The sequence below is a fragment of the Dermacentor albipictus genome, chromosome 5 (genome assembly GCF_038994185.2).
Source record: "Dermacentor albipictus isolate Rhodes 1998 colony chromosome 5, USDA_Dalb.pri_finalv2, whole genome shotgun sequence".
Classification (NCBI taxonomy): Eukaryota; Metazoa; Arthropoda; class Arachnida; order Ixodida; family Ixodidae; genus Dermacentor; species Dermacentor albipictus.
The window spans coordinates 142,160,204-142,175,672 of NC_091825.1; the positions used below are offsets into that span (position 1 = coordinate 142,160,204).

The 15,469-nt window shown below is 46.9% G+C and overlaps 1 protein-coding gene across 2 annotated transcripts; it reads left to right on the plus strand.

Moving 5' to 3' along the window:
- Positions 1-850: 850 nt before the first annotated feature.
- On the plus strand, positions 851-11,990 carry LOC139060136 (uncharacterized). 2 transcript variants are annotated; one of them, XM_070539044.1, is made up of 3 exons: positions 851-1,404; positions 7,502-7,703; positions 11,886-11,990. In XM_070539044.1, the coding sequence occupies exons 1-3, from the start codon at positions 1,351-1,353 to the stop codon at positions 11,888-11,890; spliced, it is 261 nt and encodes an 86-aa protein (XP_070395145.1). In that variant the 5' UTR covers positions 851-1,350; the 3' UTR covers positions 11,891-11,990. The 2 variants fall into 2 exon arrangements, with proteins under 2 accessions (XP_070395145.1, XP_070395144.1); XM_070539043.1 differs by lacking the exons at positions 7,502-7,703; positions 11,886-11,990 and adding an exon at positions 3,283-3,412.
- The last annotated feature ends 3,479 nt before the right edge of the window (positions 11,991-15,469 follow it).

Genomic DNA, 15,469 nt, shown 5'->3' on the forward strand with positions numbered 1-15,469 from the left:
TTTGGCCTATCATTGTGCTCACGGCATAGCTAGCCCCGATTTATATTGACTCCTAATGCCTTTTATCGCACCGGAAATTGCCTCAAGTGTATTTAAGGAATCTACGTGAACTTCATGCGGTCACCTTGGTTGATCGCTTCTTGTATATGGGTGGTCCATTAGGCGACGACGGCGCGGTCCTTGTCCTCGTCGCAGACGAATTCACCAAGACTGGGCCTCGGGAGAGAGGGAGCGAGTGTATATAGTCGTAACTGAAGACGTCAGACTTGTTTCATGCACGGCTTCCTACTTCAGGTGAGATGTCTGAGACGACATGAATAGGAAAAGAATGCGAGAGTTAGGTGGACAAAAAACGAAAAGAAAAGGTTAAAGTCTTTCTTCTTGCTATGTCGGGCACAGATCCCCTAATCTGCATGTTGAATTGCGTTTATTGGATGTAGACCTGCTTTAGGGGGCACTTATATATTGTATAGAAAGGCCCATTACATTTCTCATGGCAATGGCCAGTCAAATAACGGTATGTACGTTGAATAAGCATAACAATCTGGCGCACAAATTTCTGCCAGGTAATAAATATAGTGTCATTATAGTCTCGGAATAACGTGCTGTCACCAAAAGATTTATGCGCGATATGTGCCCAGCGAGGAACACATGGTATAGCCGCAAACAAGCATTTGCGCCCCCCCCCCCCCCCTCCCGACTTACTATAAGTCTCAGGTCTCAATCTCCGTAAAATGCGCGTAACGGTGTTTCAAATAACGTATTGCCAAGTAATTCTCCGTGCTGCACATTCAACTCCCTTTAGCAGCCATCGGCTTAAAGCATCATAGATAGCATCAATATACGTGCGTAACGATGAAATTTATTAGGAATGAGGGTACGGTGGGGAACGGGTCGCCCTGTTCACAGTGACGCAGCAGCTCGAGCGCTGTCCGGAGAGCCTGGCGACCGGCGTGCGCATGTTTAGAAGGGCTGCCGCAGCACCAATGGCCGAGCGATGGCCAGCGGATCGAGGGCGTCCGCGGGCAGGACGAGGTACCAGTTCCTGCCTCCTCCCCGGCGACGCTGGCCGCGATAGTCGCCGTCGTCGTGACCAGGGATGACGACCCGACGGCGGGTCGACGAGACGACCGTGGTCGAGGGCCGGTCCCTGTCCTCTTCGTCGTCGTCTTCCATCATGTCGCCGCCGCCGCCTCCTCCTCGGCCACGCATGGTCCGCTCTTCGTGCGTGATCGTCTCCTGGCGCTCGCGCGGCGACAAGGACTGCAGCGGCTCCAGCACCAGGGACCAGCACCCGTCACTCCCGAGGACCACCAGCAGCAGCATCACCACGACGACAGCCGGTAGCAAATGGAGGCCCGCCCATGCCACCACTGTGCGGTTTCTGCAGTCGGGTCAAAAAAGGTAATGCGCATTACTGGATAGCTTGAGTCTGCGTAAAGGGATCGTCTTGTGAAACGCCTAACGCGCAAATGCGTGCCTCGCGCATGACTTGAGGCGATGTCCCCGAACACGTGGGACATATTATATAGGTACGCAAAGATGGGCCACATGCATCGCTGTTTTCTGCTCCCCGTGGCCGCGCTAGAGGGCGAAAGGGAATGCGAGCCATTGGTCGTCCTGACTGGAGCACGCGTTTCCTATAAGGCCTGTGAAATCGCTGATAGCGCCGGTGACACATGTACTTAATCTTAAAGGCAGTAGCTCTCCAAGTTCTCGTCCTTGCCGTTTGGAGTGAACAGGCACAACGTTGTCGAAAGTCGCAAAAGACTCGCACTTGTCTCCACTGCGCTATTCTGCTGCAAGTCGGCATCGTCGAAATCAGTTATTGAACCAGTTATTAAATTTACTTGGAAAATAGAAGGAAATGCCGGTTCGTTTCGTTGAGTAGAGAATTCGTTACAAGTTCTTTGAAAAAGATGTACGTCAAGCTGTGGTTGTTGCTTCTTTAACAGCAGAAAAGATATGCCACTTTCGTTCTCAGCTTTCCGTTCATCCAAGCCGTTATTCAGCGCTAATGCGCGAGTGTCTCAAGAAAAAAAAAAGAAATTTTTTATACGTCATGCTTCCTTTTGAAAATATCTGCTGAGGAGAGAATGTGCGAATAAGTGAAGCTTGTTGATCCCTGTGTTACATTGCTAATGTTTTGAAATTGTCATACCAGCCTGGTACCACTACCACGGAATCTCAGACAACCTTCGGTAGCACAAAAGCTACACAATACATTAAAAAAAGGAAAGAATTTCAGGCTCGAAACAAAATCAGCTTGGATCAACATATAGTTCCCTTTCTATGCATTGCTTCAAACAACCTGCAGAGAAATGACTCATTAATTGCTTTTACAACTTCGTAAGGCGACCTCACAGCTATCTGTAACAGAGGAGACGGCCTAAACAGTTCTCAATTTCTTGAAAGAGAGCAAACAAATCATAATTTATAATAATAAAAGATACATAAGCTCCACACCAGTTCACCTCATCTTTAACTGCAAGGTAATGCCAACACATGAAATAAGAAATAGACAACAATTAATAAAAAGGGAGCTTATTGAACACTTACGCACTGGACATCTTCGGGCGTGCGTCAATGGCAGCACGTCTGCCACAGCACCGTGAGTGTTGACATTTAGCCACTCTATAATGCGGCGTCCTTTGCGTCGACCTTTTCTTATATACGTCCACATCTACCTGGCGCACCGATGTAGAGAGTGATTAACTTAAAGAACAGGCTCATCCAGCGTCCACGCTTGGCTGACGCTCGAAGCAAGTTGCCCACTTGATGGGCCTGGGCAATTTTCGAGCGCTCGCTTCGATGCTCTCCCTGAAGCGTGATACCTCCAACCGCCAACGTCGGCATGCGTTCGCGTGCGGCTACGTCTGTTGCTGCACGTCTGCTAGCGGCAAAGAGACAGTCGCGCGGAGTCCTTGAGTTTGTGTCGTTGACGCTGGCGTGACACGATCGCGGTGACTGTCGTGCGAAACGCAGCGGACGACGAATTAAGCTTCTGCTGTTCCTGAAGAGAGCGTGATACAGTCAGGTTGTGCCCTTGCCTGACATTGAAGACGTATACGCGGTTATTGAGACATGCTTTTGGCGCAATCGTTAGCACGACGTTATTCTCGAAACCCCTCACTTTCGCGGCTGTTCTCTATATACTCCAAAATAAGGTGGCAGACTCGTCTGAAAGGCGAAGCACTATCAGCGCTAGGAAGATTTAACATTGCGATTAAACTGCTCGGATGATGTAGTAATTATACTATATATGCGGGTGGCGACATGCAGGTGTGACGCAGTGCCCAAGGCATCTCCTGCAGAGCAGGAGCAGCGCCCTGACATCTACCAGGTGTCAGAGAACGCTATATAAGAACGTGTTTTATCCAGCAACCTTAACTCTATGGACTCATGAGCGCCACAACCAGTGCCGTTGCAGGCGTCGCAGGCTTCGAACCTGGACGCTGCACGAGATAAGACTGGATGAGACCGCCTGGAAACCGTCGGCATTGGTCAGTGACCGGTGAAATAATACATCCCTAAAGAGCACTGACTCTGCTACCAGTGAAACTGCATCGCTTTGAGATTGTGAGCCCAAATATTTTATTGTACCTTTAAATCGTTTATGATAAAAGGAATGCATTGCCTGGCTGAATAAATGTTTTGTGACTGTTCGTCGGCGTTCTGAAGTTGCCCAAATTCTGAACAATAAGTTAGCCAAAACCGTTAAACCTGGTCAAAGGAACCTTGTTGTTTGGATACTATGGAATTTATCTAGCACATCGAAAAATTCATATGGACCACCACACCAACGCCCACGCCAACGGCGATAATTCGCCTGGAGTGTCCACGTAATTGCCATCTTGAAATGGACCCTGAACTTACCGCCCTATATAGCTCCGCCCACGCGAAAAGCCTGCATGAAACAGTTCGCTATAGAATGTGAGGTATAGCGTTTCAGGTATAATGGTCATAGCGCACTTCTCAACGTGAATCTTGCTTTGACCAAAAACGGCGAAGCTTTCAATCCAGCACAACCACCAAAACATTGACGGCTTTCTTGAGGGCGTAGCGGGAACAAAAAGAAAGGAGGAGAACAAAGGGATAATGTTCAAGCTATTCGCACGCACACACAACAGCATTCTAATTGAAGTTAACCCTCAGTCGGGAAGAAAAAGCGCAGCCAGTGTTCTTGCGGCCCTCTGCGACATAAGGCGGAGAAGAGTTAATAAGGACAATAGAGCGACATCGCTATATGACATGGGAACTTGTTGGGGGAGAGCTCGTTTCATAATCTTGCATGCACGTCAACAGGTCGCCGGCGAAGACGAAAACAAACGCGGATATGAGCCGTGAAAAAAAAGCTGCGCGTCGTCGTGTCGTAACAGAGGATGCTCTTATGACAGACAGGGCTCAAGGGCTTCATGATACAGCGTTTTGTCACCGCAGCTACGCGCCTCCAACAGTCGCGTCATGGGGTTATAAGAGAGTGATCGCCGCTGAAAGACTCTCGCTTGTTTCTTTTACTACAGCAAACGCCGCTCCATCAGACCCCGATGGGCGAGGAAGCGCGACCTCAGGATATGTCGCGGAAGCTCTTCCGAGCGCGTTCGACGACCCCCTTCTCCACCGCTTGTTTCCGAATCTCCCGACGGCAAGCCTCAAAATATCTTGCGGGTGTGGAGAGCCGAGACAGCCCTCTCTCGCATTCAAAAGACGCTCATCCGGACGTATAAGAACGGCTGCTCCGAGCGAACGCTTAGTAAACCAGTTGTAACGGGTACTACTGCCACACTTCGGAAAGCGGAGCGGTAACTAGTTTGCCCTTCAATCTTAACTTCAGTGGGAAAGCTATAAGGAAGCGGATCTACAGTTCAAATGGTACGTACACTTGGAGCTCGTGGCAATTAAGAAATGACATAATTAGTCGCATCTTGATAGCACGCGCAGGTACTGGTCCTTCAATAAGGCAACCAACTTGCACGACTATAACACGCAGGACTAAAGGAAGCTTTCATCACTTATTCGAAAATTCTGTGTTTCTGATCGACTTGTCGAGTCTCCACGCGTAGCCGAATTATAGACAAAGGAAGGTTTGGTTAGGTAAGGTTAGGTCACGCGGGGCTATGCTATGATAGGTTATAGAGAAACGCATCTGTCGCGGTGAAATGTGCTTGTCTGGATTTGCAACTAGTATCGTATTGGGGTGAGCCAACGCGCCTTTCCTGTAGATGGCTTGACTCAAGGCGACCCGATTTTGAAGGTGCACGCAAACTCATTCCAGCCTTATTCGGCAGGTGTTACATAGAAGAAAACTGGTACTGCTGATATTTGTGGTGCGAAGCTGTTAAACTACGTTTAACAAATAGTTTCCTGCGAGCTAGTCGAGTCATAATTGTGCTGAAGCGCACAGCCTAAAATTACAGACACGGTAAACAAGGGGCAACAAAACCACAGCTATGTGCCGCGTTGCTTCATTTTTTTTGCCTGTCTGTAAATTAAGGTGGCACGCTACTCTAAAATAGTTCTTGTGGCTATCCTTTAAATTAGAAAGCAGTTAAGAGCTCGAAACTCTCTTTGCTGCGTCAATCCGTCTATGCCTTCAATTACTACGACGACACCGTCGTCGACGCGTCGTACTCGTCAAGCCAGCTTCTCATCCTCAAATTCACTCTCGGCGAAGGAAACGAAAACTTCGCCGACTACCGCGACTCTGGGATTCGAACTCCCGTCCCCGCTGTAACGTGTATAGTTGGGAGCTGAACGAGCTAAACACTGCGATGTTATGTGATTTTTTTTCTTTATTACCTGTGAGCAAGAATCAGGACAGAAAAAAAAAACGTACGCAGATCTCCGGCACTTTGGCAGTCGATGGTATGCAATGCATCTTGGGGGCAGCTTACTATCCAACATCATGTGTGACACAGAGGGTAATTGTGCGAAGAAGGAAGTTCTGTGTGTGACGCGTCTTAGCCTCTGTGTGACAACAGAAGCAAGACGATGGCGACGGCGGTGGCATGAAGGCAATGACCACAGTTCTGTTTCCAATGCGTTAGCGTTAGGAGTGGTAAAGTGGGGAAAAAAAAAGCGTGGGAGGCCGGTCACTTGAAGGGAGGGGATCGGAAAACATAGAAGAGCTTGTTTCTTTTTTTTTAACTGCGGCAAACTTTTAAAAATTGTCGTTGGAAAATAGCACAATTCTAACCCTTGATATAAATTACTCGATTAGGCGGCCATTACTTTTACAAAAAATCAAATCTGTTAATTGCACAGTTAACGTGGTTAGGGTACTAATCTTTAATTAAATAACTTACGACGCATATTTCAATCTACAAACTGTAGCCCGTGAGTTTGCAATGCATATTGTCTGAGTATGAATTCTGAGGACGGCACTGGTTTCGATCGAGGCTGGATGGTTAGGGCATCTGACTGCCGTATTGGAAGCCAGAGGTTCGATCTCGCCATGTAGCACACGCGATTTTTTTTTCAAGAGACCCGAAAAGAGACTAGACATCAACCGACCTGCCTACTTACCTCAAGGTGCCTGAGACAAGCCAAAACATGTTTAAATACTGAATTAATCAATCGAATTCTATGGTGTTACACGCCAAAATTACAATACGATTATGACGCACGCCGCGTAGTGGGGTACTCAGGATTAATTTTGACGACCTGGAGGTCTTTAACGTGCACCTAAATAAAAGGACACGAGCGCATATTTATTTATTTTTTCGCATCCCCCTTCCCCCAGCCGCCAGCGAAATGCGGCCAGGGAGGTGTACTCAAAACTCAGGCACACAGAAACACATGCTCAAACAGACACCTCAGAAGCTAATGCCAGCATCCAATAATAATATCCGGTCTGGGGCTGGTTCTTGAGCTGTACACACACTGCCAATATAAGCATGAGGTTCATTGAAGAACACTAAATGGCTTCGCAATGTTTCAGCCCCGTGCTTGTCCCACATTCGACTTTACGCTATCGCACAGATGTAGCGCTTGGTGATTTGCGCGGGCTTCTGCGCGCCCACCCGACTGAAGGTAGCGATGTCCGTGCCGCAATTTCGGAGGGGAGAAACGCTAATAGTACAGCTGACGAAAACGACGTTATGAGCATAGTAAGGAGGCAGCTCTTTCGGAGATTCTATTTTTGGCTTCAGTGACAGAAATGTTTGCTTGGCAGTCCAAAATTATACCTTACACACGGACTACGGACGAAATCAACAGCAACAACAACAGCTGTTGAGAAGATGGCGATATCCGCTATGAGAACTTACGGTTGTCGCAGTGAATGAGTTCTTAGCCAGTACATCGCTCAAATCTATTTTATTTTATTTGTTTAAACGCTTTTGTTGTGTTAATTAGTCCGTTACACAATTACTATTACTCGTTGATGTCTTTACGCTGTTTGGTTGTCTCAAAACATCGTAAGCACTTGCGAGATGTGGTCTGTTTGGACGAGACGGCAACTTCCCTAGTGACGTATGTGCTTCATGTCCCCACCTCGCAGAAGGCCTCCTTGCTGCTCCTGGCGTTGGTGGTCGCAGCGTCCTGCATCGCGCTGGCACACGGCGGCGCCGTGCACCTGTTCGCCGTGCCCGTGGTTGCCGCGGCGCCCGCCGTGCTGGCCGCGCCGGCCGCCGTCTCGCACACGTACGCTCACCGCGTACACGCTCCGCTAGCCGCCGCGTACCCACTGCATTACGTCATCGGTGAGTGATCGCGTGCGGCTGGTGATGCCGTCGTGCTTAACTTGAAGGCAACTGCGCTGAAGAGAGGACCAAGACGAGATTAGAGCAACAAGGCGCTCTCGTCTTGGTACCGCTCTTTAGCGCTGTCAGCTACAAGTTACGAAATGTGTTAACCAGCCCAATTCAACGTGCTACTCCTTGCAAGCGTGCTTGCACAGTGCGTTGCGCAATCGCTGATTTTCTCTGTCACGCAATAGCAGCGGTATATACCGGGACGGAATGGGGTTAGAACGGAAAGTAATTCAACCTTGGTTTGTCGCTATAAAGACATTGAAGCTGTCAAAGCCCCACGTGATTTTCTCGTGAACAGTTATCTTATTAAAAGGTTAGATACTTTTTATGAAAGTATGGTAGATTTTTCTGACCACTTGCCTAACATACCAGCGTAGATGAAGGTAATGACACTGGAAATTAAATGCGTGGTGCACAGCGCACTTCCATAAGATAAGAACCGGGGAACGGAGTGGCTTGATGTGTAGGACTAACCACATATGAAGGCAGAAAGCAAAGAAGCAAAAAGAAAGCATAAAGAAGAAGAATTTTTTTAAGCGACAGTAATCAGATTTTTTGCAGGTATTGTCGCAACTGGGGCTGCTAGAATTTTACTTTCTGTGTAACTTACACAAACTAAGGTGGCTTATGCTGTATGCAAGCAGCAAAAGCCATGAAGTAGTACTTTATGTATACGGGGAGGTGCTGAAAGGTCGGAATTTCACTCGCGTCCTTTTGTTTGAGGCCTGACGGCAGCAAGGTAGTTCTTTACGAGACTGTACGCTCAGAAATCCAGGCCATCGTTTTGTACCATCCCTTATATCCTCTCGTACTGGCTTTAGAGTTGCACAACACTAGAAGAGACGTTTAGGTCTGCTGTGACACTGTAGCACCTAAAGCAGGTAACCTTGGTTGTTGCTGGGTTTTATTCAAGCTGTCGCGGCTGCGTTCATGTCTTGTACGCTACCCGTTTAGCCGCAGCACCCTCTGAAAGGGCTGCTCCTACTCGTAGCTTGCTCATAAGTACCTCGTTCACTCTGCTAAGCTATTTGGGCAGGGGTACTGATGCGCAAGCTTTACTTTTTCTTGTTGGCTTTGGCAGCTTTGAGTGTTAGCTTGAGATAGATTGCTGCTCCCATGATGAGGGTGAGCACGGGGACAGTGTGACAGAAATGACAAAGTGCTCTGTTGCTGTCATGCAGGCTATTTCGTTGTCGAATCAGCCCGCGTGTCCCAGGCCCATGTCCACCCGAGGGATGGTGCTATGATCGGACTTGTAGGGTCCTGAATTTCTCTACGATTTGTTGGAGAGAGAGAGAGAGAGAGAGAGAAAACATTTATTTATCATCAGTTTGGGCGACTTCCTCGCAGGGTGGAGCCCTTATTTCAGGGCCCCATTGGCTCGCGCCACTCCGCGTGCCCGCCAGATCAGCCGTCGCTGCTCTTGCGGGTCTGAGCTGGTCAGCGCAGTCTCTCAGGAGGAAGGGGAAGGTGAAGGAATAGGGGAGTAGCCCGGAGGGTGTGGGCATTCCCAGGTGCAATGATATACTGTGGGTTTTGCTCCACAATAGGGACAGTATGAGGGATACTGTGTGGGGTGGAAGAGGTGAAGATAAAAGAGGCAGGGAAATGAATTAGTTTGAAGTTGTCGCCACGCGACGGCATCTTCTCGATTAAGGGAATTATGTGGTGGAGGGAAGTGTCTCCTGGTGTCTCTGTAATAGTGTAGAGTTTCAGTGTAGGTCATTGGTTCTGTCGGTGCGTCGTCTGGGTTGGACAGCTCTTCCAATGGCGCCCGGTTAGCGAGCTCTCGGGCTACCGCATTAGCGCGTTCATTACCATGGAGAGAGGCGTGTCCAGGTGTCCAGACGATACGCACCCTGTGTAACGCTGTGGGGTGTAATGATGTAAGGATGCGGTGTGTGTAGGGTGTCACCTTCCCTTGTGCCAAAGTCCTGCAGGCGGTCTGAGAATCTGTGACCACTGTTAAAGGTCCATCCGGCGCCGGCATGGTTGAAGCGTGTACGATGGCTAGGGCAATAGCAGCCTCTTCCGCCGTGCCACTGTCCACAGTGTTGAGCGTGGCCGAAGCTCTCAGAATGTCTGCACTATCTAGTACGACCAGACATAGGGCGCGTTTCTGTGGGTAGCGGGCCACGTCGGTGTATAGGACTGGAGTGTTTGATTTGTCATCTCCAAATAGGCGAGCCAGGGCTTGTGCTCTTGCCTTTCGTCGACCTTTATGACGGTCAGGGTGCATATTCCGGGGAATTGGGGCCACGTGAATTTTGTTGCGAATGCTAAGCGGAAGAAGTGTGCGGTTTTCCTGTTGTGGTGTTCTTGGTATTTGGTATCCTAGCCGGGATAGAATGTGGCAACCTTGCATTGTTCGTTGCAGACGTTGCAATTGGCTGTTAAGATGACCTTCAACTAGTTCGCGGATGGTGTTGTGCACCCCCAGCCGTAGTAGGAGCTGCGTAGACGCATGTTGTTGGAGAATTGTATTGTTAAACTTGCGAGAAAAGACAACTTGTCACCGATGGCTTTTTAGCTCCTGCGGCCGCGAAAAGGTTTTTTTTTTTGCGTGCACGTGATGTGTCAGTCAGAAGAAAGCCTGATACGTGCCACCAAAGGCAGCCACGACAGAGCCGATGACAAGAATCCTAGGAGGACGACGATAAATACGATGGTGGCGCGACGATGGCACGTTTACTTGCACGTCGCGGACATGGTATTCATTCCTGAATGTGAACAGAGCCTTTCTTTTTTCCTGGCTACTTCTTTCAAGTAAGCATAGTGATCGTAAACACAATGAAGATGCCTGCAATAGACGTACGTCACGGAAGCGGCATCAAATACTTTCAGCAGCCATCGTATAAAGCGGAGGAGGAACAAACGTTTATTTTCGAAACAGTACCCGGGGTAAGCCCCGGTGCTATTTTAGGTGGGAAATCTTCTCATTCCAAGAACCCTCTGTCCTTCACTGCCTCCTTGGCCCTGACGAAGAGGCGTCGTTGTTATTCCAGATCCTCGGAGACGAGCTTGGTCTCCCAAGTTTCGTTGAGGTCTTCGCTTTCTTGTCTAGCGTTACAGACTTTCGGTGAAGGCGATGCGTCTGTGTCTAGATGCCATGGACACTCGAGGATCAGGTGCACCAAGGTGTCCTGTGCGCCGCACATAGAGCAGTGGTATCCTTGTCTGTGCATGAGTATTTCGTGGGTGTAAGTGTTACTCTTTAGCCTTCTGACTGTGGTACTGTCTTCTTTGGTGAGGTTTGGGTGAGGTGGCTGGTACACCTTGCGTTCGAGCCTGTGATGTTGAAGGATCGCTGAGTAGGCAATGGGTACGGTTAGACTCGCAGGTGTGACCTCGGGCTGAGGCGTGTGCCACTTCGTTCCTATCGTATAAACATAAAAAAATAAAAACTCCACTCACCCGTATGCCGTCCAAAAGATCATCGCTTGACATCTAAAAAGATATACTCGAGACTCGATGCTTCTGAATTCTGAAGGCTCTGGTCGTGCATCCCGCAGCTTTCTTTACGCACTGGATGCCCGCAGTCTCGTTACCTTCTGCAGAAAATCCAGCCAGGACACCTGCAGAAAGTAACGTTTTCCAGCAGGTGAAGACCCCCACACCGCAGAGACAATAGTAGCGCATTAGAAGGAACCTCACAGCTCTCGGATACCAGTTGTTTGCAGATCAACTTAGCAAATGACTAGTATCGGAGAACTGAGACTAGCAAAACATGACAATGAGCGAAGGTCTTGCTTCCATGCTGAGTGAAAATTATTCTTGGTTTCCTTACTGCATGTATGGTTCTACCATTATACCAGTATTTGCTTGAATGTTAATGTGTCAATTGATTGATTGATTGATTGATTGATTGATTGATTGATTGATTGATTGATTGATTGATTGATTGATTGATTGATTGATTGATTGATTGATTGATTGATTGATTGATTGATTGATTGATTGATTGATTGATTGATTGATTGAAAACACGTGAAACACGTTGTAGTGGAAAGCGTGTCCCATTCGTAGCTTTGGTATACTAATGTATTTAATGTCGCAGACTCTATTTCCATTTGAATTTCATACGTTGATTTTCATTTAATCGTTCCCTCTTGCATTTTTTTTCTCTTGTAGGATGAGTGAGGTGATGATGACATGAAGTCAGTGCGACAAGTGCTGCTCAACGGTCCGTCGAGGCAGTGGTTCTGTAAATAAAAAGATGGTATTGTGAAAGTTTCATTTATCGCGTTTTTTTTTTCAAATGCTACGACGGTGTACTTGATAAAGTACGCTGAGCCTTTATGGGGGAGCAAAACCCGATGCATGGCCTCAAAGGTGTGTCCTATAACACGGAACTTCAGAGAGTCAAACAAAAACTTTTGGACTCCCGCTTATCCTTATGAACGCAAAATTTGCATTGTAGTGGAAATTATTTGTTATGAATACGTTTTTACTCTTCAAGTGTGCGACACCTTACTTGTACTATACTTCAGAAGGCACCACAGAAGGGCTTTGGTATTGCTTTCCGAAGCGCTACTGATGCTAACATATGATTTGATACATGCCTAAGAATGATATTTTACGATGCATGCAGACATACAAGACTAAAGCATTCAGCATTTCGTTCAAGGGTGGTTGAAATATTCAATACACCACTGGCCTCTTGTCCCACAATAGTCGGTTTCTTGGATTGGAATCCAGTTGCATACTTGCTCGGTTATCTTAGTGTTGGAATTTTCTGACCTTTTAAGAGATGGAACCAGCCTTTAGCTGCCCAATGTAGGTTAGCTAACCTTTATTGCATAGCTCATCTCCTTTGGTAGAAGGAACATACATGGACTTTGTTGTTTTCTTTTTCCTCCCATTTATTGTTCAGTTTAGAATAAAAACGTGCATAAATTATCTCTTCTGATGAAGAATCTTCATGAAATACGAGGGTCGGGAATCCGAAAGTTTTTTCCTCTATTTTTTTAGCCAAATTGCGACTCTAAATGCGAAGTCAACATGCCCATTCCCAGCGGTGGACCTTTGTTGGAATGGCCCGTCCTTATCTGCCGGTGGATCCGGGTCACGCTGCTGCTGTCAGCCGTTGAAAATGGCTGTTGTGCTTCACACGTCCACGGTGTACGTGCAACGAAGTGTGATTCAATTTCTTTGGAGCAAGGAACGAACTCCCATTGAAATCCACAGGGAAATGCTGCCCACGTATGGGGAAAGGTGTCTCGCTTTCAGAAGTGTGAGGTGGTGGTGTCGTGAGATCGCAAAAGGCCGTGAAGACCTGCATGACGATGAACGTTCGGGGAGGCCGCGTGCGTCGCTGACTGACGACAGGGGCATCGCCGATTTACTGCTGTGATGGGAGAATTGTCAGAAACGATGTGGTGACTAGGTGGAAGAATAGTGCAAGTTACACGCATTTGTAATTACCTGTATGTACCTTTGTTTTGCTAATAAAAAGGAGGGACGATGACTTTCTGGTTTGTCCACGTACAAGATTGCTTTTATTTATCAAAATTTACTGTAATATAGTTCGATATTTTATTGAACTAGAAGACAAGAGCATCATCATCTCTGGGTGCGGCAAGAAAGGGACCGGAATGTATAGCAATGCTGATGTGATCCTTATTATCTTTTTTATACCTGTAACCATCTCTGAAGTTCTTGTAGCTAGCAAAAAAAGATATTTTGCCGAAATACTGGTAAAGAACCAAACACCTCTAGCATACACATAGGCCCGACGTACTTCATGAAGTACACCTGTGTTCATTTTCGAGTGGCGTAATAAAAATGAATTATATGTGAAATATGATGCATTCATCATTTTCACTATTATTTTCTAAAACATATAAACAATGGCCAGTGTCGAGAAGCATGTACTGAGCATGACAACGAAAAAGAGGTAACGAAGGCGCGCGCAGCAGTACTGTTATGCTCAACACTTCGCCAAGTGTTACTATATCTAAATCAAAGATGCTTTGCAGCTGACAAAACAGTACAATGTGGTCGTCTAGGAAGAACCCTTTTCAATAAATTGACGTAGTAAGGGAAAAAAATACGCTATTTGTTTTTTAAACATCAAAGGTGCTTTCAAAAGTACAGCGGGCGCTAATGGGTAAACCTCATGTGTTCACATATTTGCGGTTAAAAGAGATAGCGTTAAAACCTGCGTAGTAAAAAATAGACCAAATTCCGTATGTTTGTATGCAGTATACTCGGTAAAATAAAAAGGAACACACTTCAAAGTTCTGTCGGCATGTATATACGAGTCATGCACTCCGTACGTAGGTGAATCACGAACATTTCTTGCGCTGACAGTGAGAAAACTGCGTCATTTGTATGGTACATGCTGGAAGACACGCGGGCATCAGCGATTTCTCTGGAACCTTCGATGACATATGTATAAAAGTCGACGCGTTTGACCCGCAGATCAAATTTTCGACGATCGCCGACTGTGTTCGCCGCTATCGTTGTGTGGCCTGTTTTTAAGGGCACAGGTTCACCCACGCTAGTCTCGTCATTGACAGTTCTTGTGCTTCCTTCACCGTCACTACTACGATATATATATATATATATATATATATATGTATATATATATATATATATATATATATATATATATATATATATATATATATATATATATATATATATATATCCCCATATTGCCCTAGAGGTGAGAGTTCTGCCCACAGTGGCGATGATGATGACCTTTCAAGAGCTAGCACGTACACACAGCAGGCGATGGGCCAAGAATCGGTCGGTTTGAGAGCGTTGATAACTACATGAACAAATGGATAACTCGAGAACAGTTGGAATATAGGGACAATGCATTGTTTATCACAGAATTCAAACCCAGTGAGTGGATGATGAGCGAAGTTTTTGTTTTTCTTTGCTATATGGGAGGGAAGAGCTAAGGATAGAGAAATGACCTCACGATGTCGACATTGTTATTTATATTGTCGGCTGGGGCCCTAAGGAAGTTCGGGGAGTCTGACCTGCGAGAACTTGTTTATTGCGTTACGTAGGTACTGCTGCTAGACGCAGACTGGCATTTGCTTAAGTTTCGTCTTTCTAACTCCAATACGCTTTGTCACTTTGTGAATTGATTTCAACAGAATATTGTGTAATAACTACAACAATTTGCAATAGTTATGCATGTGCGCAGAGACTAGTCGACTTGCTCTTGTTTAGAAAACTGTGTGTGATTGTTAGCTCAGATAGACAAAATTTAATAAGGGACCGTCACAGGAACGCTTGAAGCCGCAAACGAGAAGGTTAACCAAATGGCATGCATTTGCCATCATTTCCATGGTAGTTGAACGATTTCGGCACCGGAGTTCTCTCGAGTAATTTTGGTCCGAGCCTTCGAAGAGGGTCTTCCTCCGGTTGCAAGTCTGGCTACGGAGCTTGTGTTTCATGGGCCGCGTAGGTGGCGTGACGCTGGCATTCGGCTGACATATGTAAATGACGCGACAACGCGCTGACGATAACGTCATGTCGACACCAAAGGAAAGGGCGGACGGTCGAAGCAAACCGATTTTGCAACCCTTAGAAGCTGTCGCATATTAACCTCGGCCAAAGCTCGCGTCGCCTGCTTGTGTGAGGACCGATCCCTATTCAATTCAGTTATCGTATATAGCTGCGCTTTGCGCGGAGTAACGCAGTATTCATCTGCTGTCCGTCAGTCAGCGTCCAACTTTCATCTCACGTAGTACATC